This window comes from Cyclopterus lumpus, chromosome 13, assembly GCF_009769545.1.
Source record: "Cyclopterus lumpus isolate fCycLum1 chromosome 13, fCycLum1.pri, whole genome shotgun sequence".
Taxonomy (NCBI): Eukaryota; Metazoa; Chordata; class Actinopteri; order Perciformes; family Cyclopteridae; genus Cyclopterus; species Cyclopterus lumpus.
The window spans coordinates 15,663,485-15,685,419 of NC_046978.1; the positions used below are offsets into that span (position 1 = coordinate 15,663,485).

The 21,935-nt window shown below is 44.2% G+C and overlaps 1 protein-coding gene across 1 annotated transcript in view; it reads right to left on the reverse strand.

Annotated features, from left to right (window-relative positions):
• The window catches only part of kirrel3b (kirre like nephrin family adhesion molecule 3b), a 150,427-nt gene extending 131,552 nt beyond the window's left edge, over positions 1 to 18,875 (reverse strand). Inside the window, 1 exon segment of the mRNA XM_034548647.1 lies at positions 18,755 to 18,875. Within this exon segment, the coding sequence (XP_034404538.1) occupies positions 18,755 to 18,875 (121 nt within the window).
• Positions 18,876 to 21,935: the final 3,060 nt, after the last annotated feature.

Genomic DNA, 21,935 nt, shown 5'->3' on the forward strand with positions numbered 1-21,935 from the left:
ACCTTGCCTTGCCTGAAGTTCCACTCACACAAAGCTGTTTTGGCAGAGTGACACTCCGTCTCACTTTTGATCTCTGCCCGATCTTTGTGACTTCGGCTGTCGGCACAATTTACACCAGTGTGTGGTGTGAGTGAGACTCCACCCACCTGTGTGTGTGTGTCTGTGTGTGTGTGTTGGGGTGATATACAAAGGCCCAGGGCAGGTGACAAACTCAGGAGCTCTAAATTTGGAGTTGTCGGCACCTTAATAATGAGAATGAGGGAAAACCAGAGGGCACTCGCAGGCCAGATTACAAACCCGACCCTGCTGCATGGACTCAGTGCTGCCGAAGCGCCACTTAGGTCCAACAAAAGTGAGTGTGTGGGTTTCAACTCAGGGTTGCCATTGCTACCGAGTGTCTCCAGTTGTTGAGACTCGCTTTTTGTCCGTCCGCTTCTCTCTTCTATTCTCTTCTTTCAGCCAGTCAATTGGGAAACAGAACGTTTTTTTATTTATATATATATATATATATATATATATATATATATATATATATAGTTCCCATATAATGTCCCATTGTCAGAGAACTGTTTAGCCACATGTCAAGACATATTATTTCTAACGCTACAGCCAACTGTTTCAACGTCAGCACATTCAGCAAACAATATGATTCTTTTTTCTTTTTTTTTCAGAAAACTTTCAGCGAGAATAATATGTTCTTAATGCCTGAGATCTCCTTTGTTGTCTTGATGTATTACAGGATATGCATCATTCTGTGTCCTCAGCTTTTTCAATTCCCCAGTTCTACCAGACGACTCTTGAGGAGTGCCGTAAGTATCATGCAAATTCAGATGTGAAGAATTGGAAGGGTCCTTACAGAGAGTCTGCTATAAACACCAGGAAGGGTATTTACTAATACTAAAGAGATATTTTAAGCAGGGGTTAACATTCATTTTTACAAGAGGCTACACTGCCCCAAAGTAATATATGATATGGCATGCAGGGACACTGATATTAAAGCTTCCGGCGTTTTTTTTGCCGGTTTGGTTTTCAACCTCTGTAAGGCGCTCTTAACTATGCTATAGGAACACAAGCATTATGCTAATGAGAGCTAGCCCTGTGAAGAATACGCTTGCTGTTGGAAAACATTTTGGCTTCCGCCTTGGGAGCTAATTGAGTACTCTGACAATGCGGTGCTTGGCTGGTTCACGTACACACAGGGGTGGAAAATTCAATTTCGCAGCAGGTTCAGAGCACTCTGCGAGGAGGAAGCGTAGGAAAAAGGGGGTGCCTGGATTAAAGAGTCGTGGTGGCACTGTGTCTGGCTCAGTGGGCATATTCTTTTCATTTTCCAGCCAACGACTAGTAATGTTATTCCGCCGGATTTTGTTTCTTCTGCTCTGAATCATTCCGTCTGTTTGTCCAAAGAAACCACACTTTATCTTAACAACTAGTGGCAAGATTGGGCTTTTTGGTGTTCCCCCTAGACTTTTCATCCACAATAGCCCATAATTTCAACACTGCATGATAATGGACCGCAAAACCGAACGGGAAAATGTCCGTCAGGAACTGCGTTTTCGAGCATATCCATGCTCAAAAAGGGGTGAAAAGCCTTTTGTCATCTGCTTGCGGTTCGATTCCTGCAATGCATTGTGTGTTTTATTGAATAATATCTACAGGCTCACTTTCTCTAGTAAACAGATTAAAGCTTTCAATCATCATCGGTGCCTCTCAATTCTAGATGATTAATGTTAATCATGTAAACATTTTTTCTTGTTGTTGCTTATTTTTTTTCGTATTGTAATTTTCCAATCCGTAGTGCAATAAACACTTCAGTGGGCTGACACCTGCCTCCCATGACGAAGGCCGAGAACATCCAAGAACGTATATCTTTATATTTGAGGATCCACTAATTTGCAAGCTCTTGTAGCCTAATGGGAGTCTTAATTAAGGGCTCATTTAAGGCATGCACATTGGAAAGCTTCCTAATTAAGCTTCTATATGTTCAAACCACAAGACTCAATCGTAAGACACCGATACACATTATCTGCCTAATTAGAGTGACCGGGCTATTGTTAGAGGTGATTTCCAATTAAATACAAAGTCGAGAGAGAGAGAGAGAGAGAGAGAGAGAGATCAGGGAACTCTGTGATATAATCAAAGTGGTCTACAAGTGTCCGTCGCTATGACCCCCACAAGCTGTCTGCAGTTGTGTGATGCTATCAAGTATGTATTGCAAGTGGCAGAGGGACCCAGCTGGCGTCTCTGGCCCAGACCCTGACCCAGCCACAGCATTGGGGTTGGTCCCAGACCAGTCATATAGCATTGCTCTTCACGCCCGTCTCGCTGAGACAGAGGGCACGATAAAGTGTCAGTGGATGGCCTTAAGAAAACTGGAGATGGACCAGAATGAGGAATTGGCCTCTAACACTGATCACATTTCCTCTAAAAACACATCCGCGCGTGGACACATATCCGAAACGACACCATGAGGACTCATCACAGTCATCGAGTTGCACTATTACTTCAGCGATGCACAGTTAAACTTTTCACAACACACGTATGAATACTTAATACAGAATTAATTTGCTTGTTTGTTTGTTTGTTTAATTGTCTGTTTGCGTTGCGAGTTGAACAAAAATGTCGTCAAAACGCGTAATGAGCCGTTTGGGTTCCGTGATGCTTCGTTGGGTGTTGCCGACTGATGTCGACAAATAAAAAGATCCAGTCGACACGGTTGAAGGAAGCAGCAGACAAAGAGCATGCTGGGTAGGGAAAACAAGTGCACTTTGAAGGTAGGGTTACAACACTCTTGGGACAAGCCTGCAGATTTCTCATTGTCATCAACATCATGCCCTTGATCAAAAGTGCACACTGCCCCCATTGTTTGCACCAGTGTGTGTGTGTGTGTGTGTGTGTGTGTAGGGTGTGGGGGGGGGGGGGGTGGAAACATCCTGCTATTCTCCTCAATACTGAGAAATCTATCCGTTTCAATTCCCTTTGAAAGCAACACGGCTGAATCAAGTTCTTGTCTGACAAATTAAAATCTGTCCGAAGACCAAAGCGCTGTTTAGTACACATTGATTTTGCCACGCTCGCTCACAAAAGGTAGTTGTTTTTTCTTCTTCTTCTTCTTTTCTCTCTTGTCTGACGGAATACTTTGAACCCTATTAACTGCGCTGTTTTGTTCTGCCGTGGCTTGAGCGCAGGTTTTTTGAATTTGCATCATAGTGTTTGAGAGGGCCCCCGTTTTTCATTCGCCGGCGCACTTTTTTTTCTTTTTTTTTCGAGCTCCATGCAGACGGCAGAGAAAAGAAGCTCGTAGGCAACGCGGCGCCGCGCTGAACTCAGCGTCTCGCTAAATGACTCTTAATTCAGGGAGCCCTCTTCTCTCCTCGAATACTGGGCAATTAGTAGTTGACGCTAGAGGTGTTTTAGATTGTGCTTTGGCATAGGCAGTGGGACTGTGGAGGAGAGGACGAGTGATGCTAATTTCAGTATGGGGGTGGCCAGTCGTGGGAGGACTAAGTAGAGATGGCAGCCTATTTAAAAAAAAAAAAAACATTGTGCAGCATGTGAGCAATATCAACCACGCACCTGGCTTTACCGAGGGCATTACCGGAAGCCATTCCACATCTCTTGTCTCATTTGTACTTTGTGCTAAAAGTTTTCTACGCGGCGTAGCCTTCAGTACTGTTAATGATGCTGCCCTTCTGCTATATACCAACACGTCTGCACAGCTCCTTAGCGTGGCAGAGAGTGGCGGATAGAGAGAGATAGAGAGTGAGTAAGGCATCTCAGAGCAGGGTCCCCTGAACTAAAAACAAGAGTTCAGCTAGTCTGGTGGATGATTCGACCACGTGGCGCACTGTAATAGACTGCCATTCTTTCTCCGGGGCACCGAGGTCCTTGGCATTTCTGACACAAACAGCAGCAGTGACAGGCCTGCGAATGGGCTGGTATTTTTTTTATATTTCAGAAATAGGTGTAGAGCCATACATTCTCACGTTAAAACATCCAACTTTTGACCTTTTTTGTTTTTGTGCGTCAACAAAAGACGTGTAAAGCACGATTACGGAAAGGGAGAGAAAGGTACGTTTAGTCTTAGTTATACCGCATTTTCCTCTCTTTTCCCTTAAAACATGTCCGCCGTCAGTCATCTATTTGCTTCACTGTCACACAGGCATATGTTAGAGCCGTCCTGTCATGTTGCATTTCGTGAACTTTAAGATGCCCCTGACCTGCTTTATGTCGCCTGAGGGCGAGGAAGCTGCGGGGGTGGGAGGATGGGATGCACGCTGGTGTGCGGTGTGCCGGCGTGAGTCTCCGGGGGTCAGGTATAAGAAAGTGCACATGTGACATGAAATCCTGTTCATACTTACATGCGGCTATTTATTTCATTATTTCGTCGCTGTCATACTACTCTCCCCTAGCATGCTCTGGTTCAGTTTCCCCCCCCCCCCAACTCTTACTGCAGCCGTGTGACTTAATCAGTCTGACAGTCTCTAGGTGCCTGGGGAAAGTCTCTCTCTCTCTCCGCAGTCCCTTTCTCCTCAGGTTTACGCTCTCTGTGACAAACTCATTGTGGCACCTTTTCGAGAAAAAAGAAATGCAGTGCTCTCTGTTGGATGGCCCTCCGTGGTCTCTTCACACTCACACACGCATCCGCACGAAAGACACACAAAGTGCACACACTCCGCGGAGCACACGCCCACACACACACAGGTACACACGCAAAGACAGAAATACACACAAAATGCGGGCTTGAAAATTCAGGATGTACAGTGCCCCCCCCCCCCCCCCCCCTCCCACCCCAGGGCACACGCATTACGCCTCACACCTCTCTTCCCCCAGATACCCTCCTGGCTCCACCATGAGTGCTTACCCAAACACAGCTCCCGCGCACATGAAGAGGAAGCAGTTCTGCTTATTGGTTTATTGTTATTGAGTGACATTCTCAATTAGCTTTCATCAGAGACTCGTGGCGTCTGACCTCTCGAGTTCTTTTTCAGAGCTCATTACAGAAGCAATGGGATTTCTACGTCCGTGCTGCCGGCTAGCCTTGGCTCACGTCCAATACATCCTGGCTAACAAAGTGTGCTAGAGAAAACTTCAGCCACGGTTAAGGACCTCCCCGCAGGGCTCAGAGCCTTCATTATTTAATTCAGCATCTTCAACCACTCCACTGAGAACGGGGAAAAAAAAATGTTTTCTTTTTCTTCTGGAAGAGCCAAATGGCAATCCCCCTGCCGCAGTCGCTCTTCTTTTGGGACCCGATTAAACGTGGGCAGAAAGACTTTTATAAAAAATAAAAAAAACTAATTTAAATGTTAGGAATACAATTCAATCAATTCAAAATCAGATCTTTTTTTAATTCATTATACAAAAAAATATAATAATAATTTAATGGATTGCGGAAGCCTGTATTTAATGTCACAAGATAATCTATGATTGGTCTTAACTGCCCATGGTGCCAAGTTATTAAACTCACCTTGGAGGGCTTTAATTAGCTTTGCATGTATTCTATCAAATGGATATGACTCAGAGGCAAGTGTGTTCACTTGGCCGAGCTGGGAGCTTTCATTCTTTTAAATCAGGTTTAACAACACTTACTGTGCACCTGGCAGTTCGCATTTCTGAAGGGGCTCTCATGCAGGTCGTACTTCTTCTTGGAATTTACACATTTCGTGTTTCTTTTTTTTTTTTTTTCCCCAAGACAAAGTCACGAAGTTCGAACGGTCCATTTGGACACTTTCTGACCTGCCTTTTCTTCCAGAGGACTCTAAATGGACAGCTTTCAAACTGATTGCACCTGACAATTGCTTCCCCCGACATACCACTTCACCCTACTCCCATCTCTTCTTGTCCTCTTCCACATGTCTAAGCATTTTAACGACATAGGCTTCAAGGCATTCTCTGGCCTGGCTGAATTGATGGAGTAAGGGTCCTACAGAGCAGAACGATCCGCAGTTTTCAGGGTTTTTTTTCTTCTTTTTTCCAGAAGGGAAAACAAAGAGAGGGGGGGGGAACCACGTAGGGGGGGGGATTCTGAGGACTTGTGATGGGTCTGCTTAAGGATTCTCTCATTATTCTCCATTTTCAACAGAAGCCGCAATGAGTACCAAACATTTCCTATCTCTCAAAGTGGCAATTTGCTCATTTAATGCGTGTGTTATGGGGGGCCTGACATCCTTTCATCCACCCTCTTTGCACTAATCTAATGCATTTTCTTTTCCTTTTATATCTTGGCTGATAATTCTCACTTTATTTCCATTAAGCTTTGTTTGTTCACAGCGATCTGTTGCTGTAATTTATTAGAGCTGTCAGCTGTAAATGATGTGGCATGCCGACACGGACCAGCAAATGGAGGCTGCCCCCCCCCCCTTTCCCCTTCTCCTTTTATGGAAAGCTGCCCTAGTTTTGTAACAGGGCGGAAGAGGGAGACGTTACAATTAAGGTGGCGACATCGACCCCCTGGTGGCCATGCTCAGGGACCAGATGTCCTGTCAGAGAGATGCCGGCCCTCACCTCCAGGGAGCTCTCGGTTGAAATCTAGTTCATGTCTCAGTGGGGGGACACTACTGCTCCTGTTCCATCATTAATTCAAGGATAACAGATTCCGGGAGTATAAGCCTCTATTTTTTTTTTCTTTCTCCATTGTTGCCAATTGTTTCTGTTTAATTCACTCCCAGCTCTGCTCCCTCCACACATGCATAATGGTCAGGATGTGTGTTGCTCAAATCAATATGTGAGCGTCAGCGTCTTCAAAAGCATGATAAACAAATGTATGCTGAGACAGAAGACGGATGTATTGGCTCTCGGTAGAAGAAGGAAAAAAATGAGCTTAATCAAATTAAGAGGCAGATTGCAAGAGCATTAGTGTGTCTGTGAAATTCATTCTGCATTACCTGTTGAGGCCCATCCATGCATGCAACACATTTTTGGTGTGTCACCTCATTACCGATGGGAAGGAAAGCAAACAGTCTGCTTGGCTTGCTAAATCTCCTCTTTTTTTTTTTCCTTCCTTCTTCTTGTTCTCACCCTACTCCAGGTTCAGGATGTTTGACAGATGCCCGCCTATCAATGCTGTATGAAGTGCATGTCATTTCCCTCACAGGAGGCTTTAGAGGAAAATGTGTTCACAAAGAGACCCCACAATCTTCACTATTTCATTTCCCAGCCCTAGATACTGCCTCTCTCTCATTTTGTCCTGCTCTTCTTTTGTACAAGGCAGCTGCTGGTTTTTGAGATGAAAGACACTTGTTTGGCAGCCTTCAAAGAGTTAGAGAACTCTGAAAGTCACTTGTATTGCAGAGCTGTTCATTCCCCATTTTATATCCAATATGGAGGTGCTGATCAAAAGGATCAGAGCTGAGGGAGAAGCTAAAAGATGTCTGCTTTGGAGTAAACAACAACAATACCAATCCCCAGACCCGCAGAAGCTAATGCCAGCGAGAAGGCATATCACTATTGTTGATGAATCTAAAGGGTCAGAATACATATTAATTACAGCTGTATTTATAAATGCAATGTTAGAAATTAGATAGATACTTTATTAATCCCCAAGGGGAAATTTGTTGTCATAGTAGTGCCCAACACTTGGCCCGACACCAAATGGAATAGCCTAAATAAACTAAACACATAAAATAAAATATAAGAACAGGGATGACAGATATATACAAAATAAAAAAAAAATATATATATATAAAATATATATACACAATAGAATACAAATAACTGTGCAGTGTGTATTAAGGAAATTAAATTAAATGAAATGTAAACACAACAAAATGTGCAAAACATGTAAACTGTATATACACAATAGAATACGAATAACTGTGGACAGATCGCATAGTTTTTTACTCGTCAATTTAGGTCTAATGTATTGAATTGACGACAAGCCATGAACTCTCCGCTTAATGTTGAGCGCACCCATCTGGAGGAGATTGCAGGAGATCCAACATAAACGCATGAGATAGTTTAAAATTATTCTGCGTTGGAGTTTCTGCTGAGTCTAAGCACATTTCATTTTTTAATGAAAACCTTGTTAATAATTCACGCTCGCAACCTGGGGAAAGTTTAGGGGCCAGGAGGTGTAGGACTGGAGGTTTTGAGGGGGGGGGGATCGGTGACACCCCTGAACATCCGATATATTACCTCGTTATTCTAATACGTGTTTCCATTGGAAAGCAGTTATGAAGTAGTGTGAACCAAAATCAGTTTAGACTAAAATGGTCGAACAATATGAAGTAATAAAATTAGCATACAAAAAGTGAGGAACAAATCGCATTTGTGCTTCTTTGCACATGTGCGCAAATATTCTAGCGAGAGAACAAACACGCCGGCGTTAAGGATTACAGGCTGCAAGACGCAGATATGTTCAATTTGGTACAAGAATGCTCTCCCTTTAGAGATTTCTATTTTCCTTTCTTTTCCTTTCTTTTGTCGTTCTTTCTTCTCCTTACTTTCTTTCCCGAGCGCTGGATATATTTGTTTACCTTGGAAGGCATTGTGTTGTCATCACCATCATCCTGTCCATTGTGAGATAACATTGCATTTCTGCTAGGAGGAAAATCCTCTAGTCATCCTGAAGAAATTAGATCATATTGTACCTAAATGCTTTGCTTTCGCCCCACAAAGACACCATGAAATCCCTCTGATGTACTTTCTATGTTCCTCTTACTTCTCACTCTATTGTCTGTGCATCAGTAGTGAGCGTCTTACATTCCCCGAGATAAAGAATGTTATATATAGAGACCGTGCATGGTCAGACATAGATTTCACATATCACAAACCCAACCACTGCAGAGATCAGTGCGTTCAGAGAGACTACAAATCTCAGCAATAACACTCCTTCTATTTTCCCCAAAACCCCTTATGGGTATCAGCGATGAAATGGAACCTAGATTGCAGTGAACCTGAGCGCTGAGCCTCTCTAAGCTAGATACACCTGTGACGATGGGCGACCATGACAGTCCATTTCATTGTAACTATCCCCTGGTCCTACGTCCTGCTCTTAAAAGAAGATGAGTTGACCATGGCAGATCTGCCTATCCACCATACCCATCTCGCCTGATATTAGGGCGCTTTGCACTTATCAGTCATTACACAGGCCTGTCTCTAGTAACATTATCGCTTTCGATAAGGCTTCAATAAACTGCGCATGGCTTTTAGGGCACTCTCTCTTGCCACTCTAATCCAATTTCTGATGAGGAGTCTGTTCATCATCGCGCACCGCAGGCATTTTGTGTGTCGCTGTGCTCTTGGTTGCACAGGAAGTAATGGATGGCCTTGCCCTCGGTTCACCCCGAGGCCTTCTGCTTCCTTGACTGTTGGACTTCAGGTTGTCTCCAATTGGGTCTGCACGGTGGTAATTTGATTTGATTAAATCAGGTTTAAAAGGTTAGAGACCGAGGGGAGGCGAGAGGGTTGCCCTGCCCAGTATTACGAGCCAGTCCGATGCCATTTAGCATTGGGCGGCGGCCAAAGGAAAGTGGAAAACTGAAATGACTTCTGCGCTCCTTTGTGATTTGCACTAATGTCCCAGAGGGATTGAGCAATGACCACTGTGAATTCCCCCCCCAGGACGCCAGCCAGATTGAAACCCCTGCCAACAGATTTGAAAGGATAGCAAATCATTTAAATTCCGCAACGTGCATTAGCATTTTTTTTTTAAGTGCCTGGGCCAGCCTCCACAATATTAAATTGCACTTGATAAAATAAAATAAAAATCAGAGTGCGACAAGAGCTCTTCAACCTCCAAATCAGCAAAGTGAATATTGGAGTGGCATCTAAAAAATTAATCACTGCACACTTTAATTCACTTTGTTTATTTTATCAGGTTTCTGACATCACTTCCAAGAGACACAACTAAAAAAAAGAAAAGAACTTAAGAGAGGAGGCACTGGGAGGTGCAGTGTTGCAGGGACCCAGAGCATTGGTATATATCTAAGGATTGCCTTTAGCTGATCCTGCTTGTGGCACCACATTATTAGTGCGTGTAAAAATAGTCTGCACAATAAAGTGGGCAGAGTGAATCCCAGCCGTACCATATTAAAGAAACATCAGACTCACAGGCTGGCAATCAATACAGCTATTTTCTTATATAAGGATATATTAATGTTGGAGGATCAATACAAATCCTAATTTGTAGCACGCTGTAGAACCAACCAATACTGTTCAGCCCTCACTGCTCACACACTTAAGGGTTTCTTATCCGTTATTGTGCTCTGGCAGATTGCTCTTTGGTAATGCGAGTGAAGTATATAACGTGTGTGTGTGTGTGTGAGAGTCTATGTGTATTTCAATGCATGTCTTCTTGTGGGATGGCTGTGCCAGAAGAAGCTTTGCCTCGTAAACAACTGTTATGACACAGAGCCACGGGGCTCACGCTGAATTCATCTGGGTCCAATAGAGGGATTTTCTATCAACACGCAAACCAAAGCACCCCGTGTCACAGTCTCCCTGCCACTGGTGATACATTCCCTCAACAGACACACAGATAGGAGCCGGGTTGGCACGGTGCCAAGATCAGTGGTGTTGAAAGAGGGTTTTGTCGGGGGAGGGGGGTCGTATGCAGGGCAGTGTCTGGCTCCTATGGTAACATTTTGCCATCGTCACTGGTGAATGGCCCTTTCTTCCCGATTGCCCCGATTGTCTTAGTGGGACAGGCAGGTGGCTCAAAGCCTCATTTGGCATCTGGTGAAAAAAAAAAAAAAAAAGCACGCACATCTACATAGTGTGTGGGAGAGTTGGGGGAGGGTGGCAGAGTTTTTTTTTTTTTCATTTTCAAAGCTTCACATTCCCCCCTTTGCGGATTTCAAAAGTTTTTGGCTTCAATCAAGAGCAAGTTTGTGCTGCTATTGTGTCTGATGTGCTTCCCTGAATAAAACATTGTTTGGTTTCAGTGCCAGATCAAATAGCCTTTCAAAGAGCCGTGCCTCTGACTATTGGTGTCTGCTACCATGGAGGGAACTATTTTCTTATCCGTTTATAAAATAGAAGCTGTCGAGGCCCTAGCATTTAGCACTGCTGAGCACAATTTAGATGAATCTCCTGAAATGGAGGCACACTAATATGTGCCGGATGCACATCGGTAGCGTTTGCCTGTGTCGAACACACACTCGGGTGTTTTACAACTCTTTCCAAGTGTGTGACTTTATTATATCGGAGACCATGGCACATGCGACAGCCTCGACAAATGGAGGTTCTGTACATGCGATCTATTGACATCGTCGCTTATAGAACATGGTGGGAAGTTGTAATGGCGGGCAGAGAGACATCCGCATTCATCCACAGGTGAGAAGCTTCTCCCTCCCCTGATTCTGCGTGTACACGTTAAAAGGCTGATTTGCATTTATATTGCCATTCAGGGCTTGCAGCTGTAATTATCGTGACACGGCAGCACACTCATTCACATGCATACACACACACACACACACACACACACACACACGTGTAGGAGCCACTGTGATGAACCTTCGAGCGTGAGAACATTGGGACAGTGAGGAGCAGAGGAAGTGATGGGGAGAAAACAGGGCCAGAGGAGACGATGGGCGACTTTATCCCCGTGCAATATTGAGCTGTCCCAGAAACCTTCCGTCAAACACCAGTAAGTCGTTATTAGATCAGCAACCCAATTCCTCAAGTGCCTCCTGTGCTGAAGCACCACATGCATCTTTGCCAGCGCTCCTTCCTAAAAGCCCCTTCACAATCACGCCGACGCATCGGCTCGCCGGTTTACTCGCAAATGTAATAGCGGGACACCCAACGGGACGCGGGGCAGCAGCAACTGTGCTGCACGCGGTCAGCGACCGGCATGTGATTTACTGCACGCCGAGCGTCTCTCCCAGAGGCCGGGACAAGTCAAAGTATGCGTGCGCGTGTTGCACGTACTGATGAGCCCGATTGGCAGGCAGGTTTTTTCCTGTTAACAAGCGGCGACGGGAAAGCTCTCCGCGTGGGATCCGTGCACGCTGCTGACCGCGCGTCAGCCACAACGTACACAAGTGACGGCGTTTCAAAAATGAGGGAGCGCGCATGTGCTCAGCATACGACTCGGCCAGAGCGACAACATTAATCAGGCACAAGTCATAAACCTTGACCTTTCCGACATAAAGCAGCACTGACCCAAGTTTACATACGCGGTCGTAATTTCAATCAATTCTGTGTGATTTAACACGCTGAGTAATCCAATTAGATATTGTCAATTATTAGTGAAACTGTATTTCTCCCAAGATAATACGTATGTCACTGTATTATCTTCATATTTAAACTTTCGCCACATACAAACGTTGGCAGATATGACATGTCACAGCAACCCGCAACTTGTATGTATGGCAATGAATGTATAACAGTTTAACGGTAACAAGATAAACGATTGATTTAGTACAAACATCACAACTCTTAGCTTTAATCTAGATTTTCGTCAAAGGTAAATATATAGTTTAACATCATTGACTCTCAGAATTAACATGCTTTTAATAATTATAATTATGGTGGTGTCAACGCTGCATGATAACCAACGTGCACTAACAATAGCAGAACTTGTGTTTATGAATACTTTTTTACTCAGCTCAATGCCTCTATACAGTATAACTCATAAACAAGGTCAAACTATGGAGCCAGAGGACCTGCTGGAGCCTGACCTGGAGGAGTTATCGGGTGGCAGGGGGCACCGACAACAAGCATTAATAATAACTATATAGAAATAGAAAATATTCTTGCTGATGGTCTACTTATAGAGGTCATATACAGTATAGGCATCAGTATTAAAGTTCATGACTTCATTACATTACTCCGAACTTCTAAAGCAAAGAGGAGTTGTGCAATGTCAGTTGCATTTATTAACAAGGCTACAAAGTAGATGAGCTATAAAAGGAGAATATGGTTCATAACGACAAGAAGAGAAGAGCATTGCTTTCCAAACGCCGCAAAATAATCTCGAGCCAGATCTTCATGAAATCAGTTTGTATTTAAATTACATTGGGAAATAATGCAAGACAGATTTTAGAGTTACAATTATTTGAAGAATAAACAAATCAAACCTATATATACATATATATATATGACAATCCATTGCTTCACCTCTCAAAAAGGACACATCAGTACCTTTAATAATGTATTTATTTTGACAATCTTGCAGGTAAATGGAGCCTTGACTACTTTAGCAAGATCATTAGCCAGATTTTATAACATTAGCAATATCTTATAAGTTAAAAAAGATATGAATTTGATAAGCGAAATGAAGGTTTGCCTGTTCATAAACAATAAACCATCGTGTTTGTTTTGTAGTTGTAAGATATATTTGTTTCTCAAGCATTGGCAATATGTTGTTTTTGTTAGGTATGTTTTGTATTTGCAAAACAAAGGGCATCATGTTAATGGTGTTTTGTATTTCAAAACCACTGTTTGTTTGTTAGTGAGTTAGCATTTTGTAAAATATATTGGTTTTTAGCTCGATATGATACATATTTTAAAACAATTTAATCGACACAACCCTGTAGGGAGAAACAATAAATGTGAGGGCTGAAAGTAAGACAAAATGAAAATGTTCTCAGCATGAATATCTTGAACAAAAATCTTATAATGGCTCAGCTTTGCAAAGTAGGGTTTTGACAAGAAAGGAGAAAACTTTGTATTGTTACACGGTTTGAACCCACCTTGTTCAACAGATCCCAGTAGCGAGTTAAAAATTCTATCTATCAAATCCTCGGCGAGGCAGGAATGGGATTAGCAGAAAATAGACACAGTCGAGCTAAAAACACCAACATTTTAATTTTTTTCTTCTTTCTTTAAGCCCCGTTTGCTTTGTCCTCTCCAAGGAAAAATAAGTATGATCCACCACGACTCTAGTCACAGCACCCCCACAACTTAACACACAGCCCCGCGGAGCCGACTTTAGTCGCTCTGCTTGTTGTTTCATGTGCATTAAACTGCAATTTAGAAGCCATTAATCCATCCCATAATCTGTTACCAAATAAAATCCCGACTGCGGGTTAGAAAGGGCTTCTGACACAATTTCCCCACATTAACCCGTTTCTTTAAAAAAAAAAAAAAAAAAAAAAGGTCCAACTATATCTCCCTTCCTGTCATAACCTGTCTCAGATGGATGGAGGTATGTCAATAAAAGAATGCAGAAGTGCAGCCCGCCGGCCCAGCCTGCTGCAGGTGACCCAGTGATCACAACAGCATCTGGTTGAATTACTTAACACTGCCGTCCCGACGAACATGTAATCCGAGATAATGCCCCTTTTGCTGAGTGCTCCAATCTGGATAAATTCATCCCTGAGGAATGAGATCCAGCAGCAGGGTCTCAGGGAGAGAGAGGAGATGAGGCGCTTGGGGGTTGATTGGTTGGTACTAAAGAAAACTGTTGGGGCTGGTAAGAGAGTCTTCGAGATGGATAATGAAGCCCGACCGTAAACAGCTTGATTTTGTTGACTGGCTGCATGAGAGGAAGCAGATCATTGCCTGGTTTTCCAAGAACACCAAACTAATCATAGTCCCTTCCCTGGCTGACCTGAATCCTGACAGACTCCAATTGAGGCTTTCATCCAGTACTGCAGTCGCCGGATATACTCCGCTTACTCAAATTCAGACATTTTTTAACTTGGCACTGCCAGCCACTGAAACATTTGAAAGGTTGCGCTCTTACATGAACACATGCCTATATCTCTTTGTGTATTGATATATTTATCTAGTGCAATAAAAGTCTCAGCCAAAAAGCAGATTTCTCTTGGAAAAAGGCATATCTCGTTGTTGCGAACAACCACTGCCAAACATTGGGACTTACAAGTTGGAGCTGTCCAGAAGCAGCCTCTTAGATTATTTATTCATATGTTTACTTATTACCATAAATATCCAACAGGGCACTCGGCTCAGGGGGATTACAGGGGGCTTAATCTATCGTGGCACAGAAATGAGCAGGGGTCACAGCGGCTGAGGTGACTTAAGCTGGCGAGCCTTGATGGGACATGAAGCACAAACAAGAAAACAAACTGCATGCCACTGGGCCCCATCAGGAATTGATGGCATCATCTGTCACTCACAGTGTTTGTATGGCATAATCCAGGCAGGATTAGCATTACTCATACCAACTGCCATGTGTGGTGAGGGCCAGTCATACGCACGGGAAAGGACACGTTGGTGTTTCTTACCAGGCGTGTACCGTCTGAATATAGACATATTTAGTCTGTGTTCTGTGGTTTTAAGTCATCTTACTTGGGTTGTAAATATGACAACATGCAAGAAAATGTACATTGGTGTTAGATTTCCGATAGAACGGGGATAAATCAATACCACTGAGTCATCATGATCAGAATATGTCCATAAGACTGAACTGTGTCCTGCTTACATATAACTATTCATAATAAGGAGGCTGAAGATTGGTATTAGTGTTGTGCAACCTAATGGGGTTGTATCTCTTTTTTTCCATTTTCCTTTGGAGAAGTGAGAATGATTTTTCCGTCTATAAAAAAAAATCCAGACATGACATTGGAAAGACATTTAATTATACTTTGGTTGAGAAATATGTATCAAAGCCTTTCGCCCATGAAAAGCGGATTTAGAGTCTTCAGTCAGCAGTTAATAGACAGCAGTAAATGAAATAGGGGCTGTTGGGGGTGCTAAGACATGCTTTCCAGGACTAGGAAACAGCTTAGTCTGGCTGGGGGGGGGGGGGGGGGGGGGGTGAAATTGGGGGTTCTGACACGAGGCGCTGGAATTTAATGAAGGCGATTGGACAGGGGGAGATTTTTTAGGAAGATTGGGATCTCATTCCTGTGCTGCAGCACTGCCCCTAGTGGGCAAACCTTGAGTCGAGGACAGACAGTCAAGATGTAATGGACAGTGGACCAAAAACCCCGTGGCCGAGACAGTTTGCGTATACATTTCACAAGGTGTCATTCAGAGAAAGAAAAACAGAGGAAAAGACAGACTCAGAAGGAAAAGAGGCAGAGGGGTGGGGGGGGGAGCTGAGCCTATACACTTAACAATGACAATGTGTGACTTTTCTCAAGCACATTTCCTTCAGAGCCTGGCACATCCAGGACGAGACTATTCTTAAACTGCCCCTCCTCCACCGGGACATCATGCTCTCACATAAATTACCCTTTCCCACCCCCACCCACCCCCCCTGACTGAGGCTCCAGTTCTCATTCACAGTGCATCTCAAAGAAAGAAAAAAAAAAAGATCAGATGTGAGGAAAATGGGTAAGAGGTGGTGTCGAGGAGATGGACGAGGTCCCGGATAAGTTTGGCCTGAGGTGAGCGTGTCCCCTAGACACCGTCTCCCTGATCCTCGTGACTGGTGCTGTGTCATCTGTCACTGGCAGGAGAAGTGATGGCGATAGAAAAAAAAGGTGCCCTGGATGAGGTAACAGCACAGCGAGCGTCTCGCAGCAACTTCCCTGCTTCTAAATCTCCCTCTGTCTCTTTTTTTTTTCTTTGCTCCAGTCCAAAGTTGAAGTGCCCAGCGCCTCTGCATATGCATCGCCTCTTCTCTCTTGCTCATTGTCTCATTCCTCTACGTCTGCTCTGGCGCTCTCGGAGGATAACTGCGTCTAAGTATATGACTGCCATGGCCACAACTCCCCTCTGTCCCCCTGTTCATAAAAAACGAAATTGTTTTCTGCAGGTTTTTTTCTTTTTTTTTTGCTGACACCGACTCTGCACATAAACAGACCCGTAATTTGTTCAACGACAGTAAGCTACAGGGGAAGCACTTTTTTCTTTTTTTTTTTATTCCTCAGAGGTACGCATAGAGAAGGTTGTTATCCCCTGTTTACCTGGCGGGGAAAGAAGCATTTTATTTTATGGTAATAACTAACTGCTGAAATACACAGCAATCCCTTCTCATTCCAGTTGTAGATATGGCGTTAGTTGTTCCTGTTACCGGAGCTAAATCCATCTGCATTATATTTTTTTGCATTTATAATATAACGAGGGCGTGATTCGTGGGAATAATAAACGAGCGAGAAATGGATAAAGCCCGGGAAATACAGCAGAAATAAGTTGTGGCTACGATACTCAACAGATGCCTCGCAGAGCGTAGAAGGGACTAATGACTGATCGCGTGTATACCTGCGTCACAGTACGCACAGATGGAACAGAAATACTTTGACAGTGAAAAAAGAGGGAGAGAATAGAGCAAAGCAGCCTCAGTACCGTGGCTGATGTACTGTAACTGCCCCGTAACGAAGGCCACGACCTCGAGAGAAAGCTCCAGTTGCCTTGTACTCTGTCCAGTCTGTGGGGGTGGTGGGGGGACAGCTCACACGCTTACACACACACACACACACACACAGTCGTACCCAAGTCGATAAAAGAAAACGGATAATGCAGCTGAAACAAAAGGAGATCGACACCCGTTATAAGGACGGGAGGGGGGGGGGAACCAGTTTCAAATTAGCACTGTGCTGATGTTATCAATTTAAAAATGAAAAATGAGCCAGCGGAAAAGTGTAATCACGGCAGAATGTTGTGTTTGATGAAGAGTGTTTTGTTCATATATTCACGAGGACCTCAAACGTGGATCTTGCTATGGTTGAGGGAAAATACAAATTTTTATAGTCGTGTTTTTATAGTTAAATCAGCGTGTGGAACGGCCGAGTTCAATGCCCGGAGAAAATGTACGTTTCAACACAACGTGTCAACAGACTGAGACCTCATATTCTCAGATTTCTGCCCTATTCTGTGAAAAAGGTTACAACTCCCTCGGGGACACAGCTAAACAAGCGCACGCACGCACACACACACACACACACACACACACACACACACACACACACAGACACAGACACACACACACACACAGACACACATCCATTCATGCAGTGCCCTCCTTAGAATGTGGTCCGACGCCACGGGGGTCACACTTTGAAAGAGAGGTGGCCGCTGTGTCATTGACCCCCCTGAACCCTGCGGAGCGTAAACCCGGGGGCCGCCGGTCGTGGGCCTGGCACGCCACTCGGAGCTGACAAATATCCACCGTCTGATTCTGCCCCGTGCGGGGGTGCGTGCGTGGGTGGGTGCGTGCATGCGCGCGTCCGTCTCATCCAAATCCCACGGACACCACAGAGGGTAGAGTTCTGCTGCACTTTACTCAACCTCTATTCTCTTCCAAAGACAACCACCTGGTGGCAAGCCGGGGAAACAACTAATCCATCCTCATTCTGGCCACAAGCAACCTGTCTAGGAATAGAAACAACAACAGCGGGTACTGTCCAAAAAGGGGCTGGAGATGCCAAGCTTTACTCACAGGTCTGCCTTTCTAAAGCGCTTCACCGTGAACTTTTTATCCCTCTTTTCTTTTGCCCAGACCCCCAGACTCCCCCCCCCCCCTCCCTGTAGTTGGACTCAACAAGGAAGGTCTGTCATTTCAAAACAATGTGACTCAGGAGTGAACGCTTGACTGAATGGCTCCAGGGTTAAAGGGCATCGTTTGTGGTGTGTCAATGTGTGGCACAGGAACATAAAGCCTGCATAGGAAGTATTTAACTTGTCTGGAGCTGACAATGAGCCGCTGATGGGAAAATAGTGCAACTATTCACAGCCACGGAGACCTTTTCCCTCTAATTTCCCCTCTTTCTCGCTTGGCGTCGGACCCAACAGTGCACACACGGGCGAGCGCTCTATCACGAGCGTGTGAACCCCAACGATGGCAGGATCAACTCCAGACATCGACAGCAAGATGGAGAGACCGTTCGACCTGCACAGCAGTCACAAGCACGCGAGATGGGGGTCGAATAAGCAACTTAATCTGGTAAAAACTTACCATGTCCGGAGATCCACAGGAGCAGAAGGACCCGAGGGATCATGACTGTGGAGCGGAGAGGGCAAAACCTACGAAAAACAGTGGGCGAGTGTGAAATTGAAGTTGGCAGGCACAAACACATGCACGAGATGAGACAGTGCTCCTCTGTGCTGCTCGGGGGGGGGGGGGGGGGGGGGGGGGGGGGGGGGGAGTGGGGGACGGATGCTACAGTCCCTCAGTGGTGTCTCCGTTTACCAGGCTGGTACTCTGTCTTCAGTCCGTCTCTTCTTCTTCTTCTTCTTCTGCCGATTCTTCCTCTTCTCTCACTCTCTCCACGGATCTCCTCCCCTCTTCTGTGGTGCACTCTTCAGAGTTGTCGGTGGTCAGCGCTCGCTGCCTCGCACGCTCCCTTGTTGACGCGCGCAAGTAGACTTTCTGTGTCTCCGCTGCTGACTCTGAGCGCACACTCGCGCTCCCTCTTCCTCTCTCGCTCGCACGGTTTCTCGCTGCCCATCTATTCTCAATCCCTCACTTGCCTCCCCCCCCCCTCCCTCTCATGCTCTCTCTCTCTCTCTCTCTTGCTCCACCACTCACATCACATAGCAGACACAGTCAGGGGATGGAGCTCCACAACTAGACTCCTCCCTCCCACCCCCCCATCTCTCTCTCTCTCTCTCTCTCTCTCTCTGTCTGGGTGGCTGCGGCTGAGTGAGAGGCTGGGAGACTCGGGTCCTCTCTCTGGGAACGGGAGCTGCCGTGGGGGAAACGGAGAGGGAGCAATTAGAATGAGAATAGGAGCGACTTGTCCTCTATAGCTACAAATAACACAGGCATGCACAAAACAAAAAGTGTAGTGTCACCCCTCCTCCCTGTTTTGACCTCCTGCCTTTTTTTTGGGGGGGGGGGATTCTATGGACGGCATATCATTTAACTGCGAGCTGCCATCCCTGAGAAAAGACAAGACTCCATTAGCATTCAAAACCATAGCTGTAATATTAAATAGTAGTTGTTTTTTTTGGTGCATTTTATTAGGGGTGAATTAGAGACACTCACTCAAGGAGGCATAATGCAAGACATCATAAAATGCTAAAGTGCATTGCATGCTTACAAACAAGTTCTGCTGGTTATGCTTGTTAATTATTTAAAAAGAGGCATATGTTGCAGGCCAGTCCAGGAATAAAAGAGCGCCCTACATGTCTTGTACTATAAAACATTATGCCCTACTGTATTTCAAGGACACTCAAGGGTTTCAAGGAAAGAAAGTTGCCATTCAATTTGCATTCTTTTTGCACAAAAATGTATTTAATGCTATTAATTTTAATATGTATTAATATTGATTGGTACCTGAAATTAAAGAGCTGTGTTGAATTTGCTCTCTCAAATAAGTAAAGATAAATATCTCATCTCCAGATGGATAGTATGTATAGTAAATTAAATCTCCGGTTGTCATGGCTACAGGTGGAACTCCTGAATTGTTTGTGGCACTGCCTCACTCTGTGTGAACTCTATATTTGAGAGGTATTGATGTATACAGAGCAAACTTGTAGTTTCATAAGGAACTTTTGAGGATTCTAATATTAATATTATTATTCATCTTTTCACATTTGAGTAGTTTTTATATCTTATATTTATAATCAAGAGATGAAGACTTTGGTGAACCCCTAACCCATTCTCCAGCGACACCATGAGTTCCAATTCCTTGTTTTACTTTTTTTAAACGACGAGTCCATGAGAGCGTTGGGGAGGGAAGCTAACAGTATCATATATTAGCATATAACATGTTAGTATAGAACAATTGTGTCTGCATAGCCTTGTTGAAGAGTCCGGTCATGCGCAATAAGTGCACTGGCAGAATGCATTAAGTTCTCGTGCAGCATTTGTAGCAATACCTACCAAAAAAATGCGCCGTGATTGACACCTAATGTCCTAATAACAACCTCCGTAGTTATTTGAACCCAAACGACAACCTTTTCCTGAAGCTAACCAAGTACGATACAATATTTCCCTTAGGCCTACCCTATAACCAACTAATCATGTAGCCGTAAGTAAGTTTATTTTGAAAAGACTGTAGACTCCAGAGAATTTCAACATAATGGTCTTCTTAAGTAAATAACATTTAGCTGTACTTTTTGCTTTGTGAGCTTGTTAGCATGCTGACGTTAGCATTTAGCTTAAAGCGCCATGCGTTGTGCCTGCAGCCTCACAAACCTGCTAGCATGATAATATTATTGATTGGATTGTCGTCATTTCTTCTTTTTAGGCAATCTTAGCTTCATGCTTTTCTTTTTTTTAATATTCTGGATGAGATAAAGACTTCTTATCTTAAAGAGCAAACAGCACAGGTCACCCTTGACCTTCTCCTCCTTCTCGACATCCGAGGACCTCAGCGACGTGATAACCGGAATCTAGAAGCAAAAATAGATCAACCTCTTTCTTATAAAAAAATGATTGACATTCACATCTGGACTAGAGGGACATACCCTCAATTAATATAAGATGTACAGAGCCCAGAGCTTCAGATCAGAGTTCTGATAAAGACACAGTGAGTGCTGCATGGGGGCCAAGTCTGCGTCATATCAATTTAATCCATCCCTTTGACTTCTTAATCTAATCAAAGGGCCAGAGGATGGCAGGTGGTCTTTTCATCAGTGCAACTAACAGCTACACACAAAAACAACCCCACTGCGGCCAAACCAGAGGATAAGAGATTTGCATTCTGCCTAAGAACATGATGAGTAGGGGCAACGAATAACAATACAGCTTATGTGCTTGAAGGTTGAGTAATGAGGGTAAACGAGGTACACAGGAAAACAAATGTGTGTGTCCACAACCCACAATTCTCTACTTGGTACAATAAACCCTCAGCCGGGATTACACGGTTTACTTTAATATCTGAAATATTTGGACACATTCAAGGATGATGAGCTGAACGAAAGTCATCTTGTTTGTGTGGTCATTAATATTAAATGAGATCAAAATCCTACGATAAAGAGGTTCATTCTAACCCGGAATAATTTCAACATGGAGAGAGAGAGAGCCTGATTCTCATTCTGCCATTTACGCAAACAGATCCCTGCAACAACGGCGGCATTTTACAATGTCTACAGCCTAGAGTGCAACCGCAAATATAACTAGTCAAAGAAACTGAAAGGAAAGAAAAAAAAATCAAACACAAAAAATGACATCAATGACATGCTTTGTA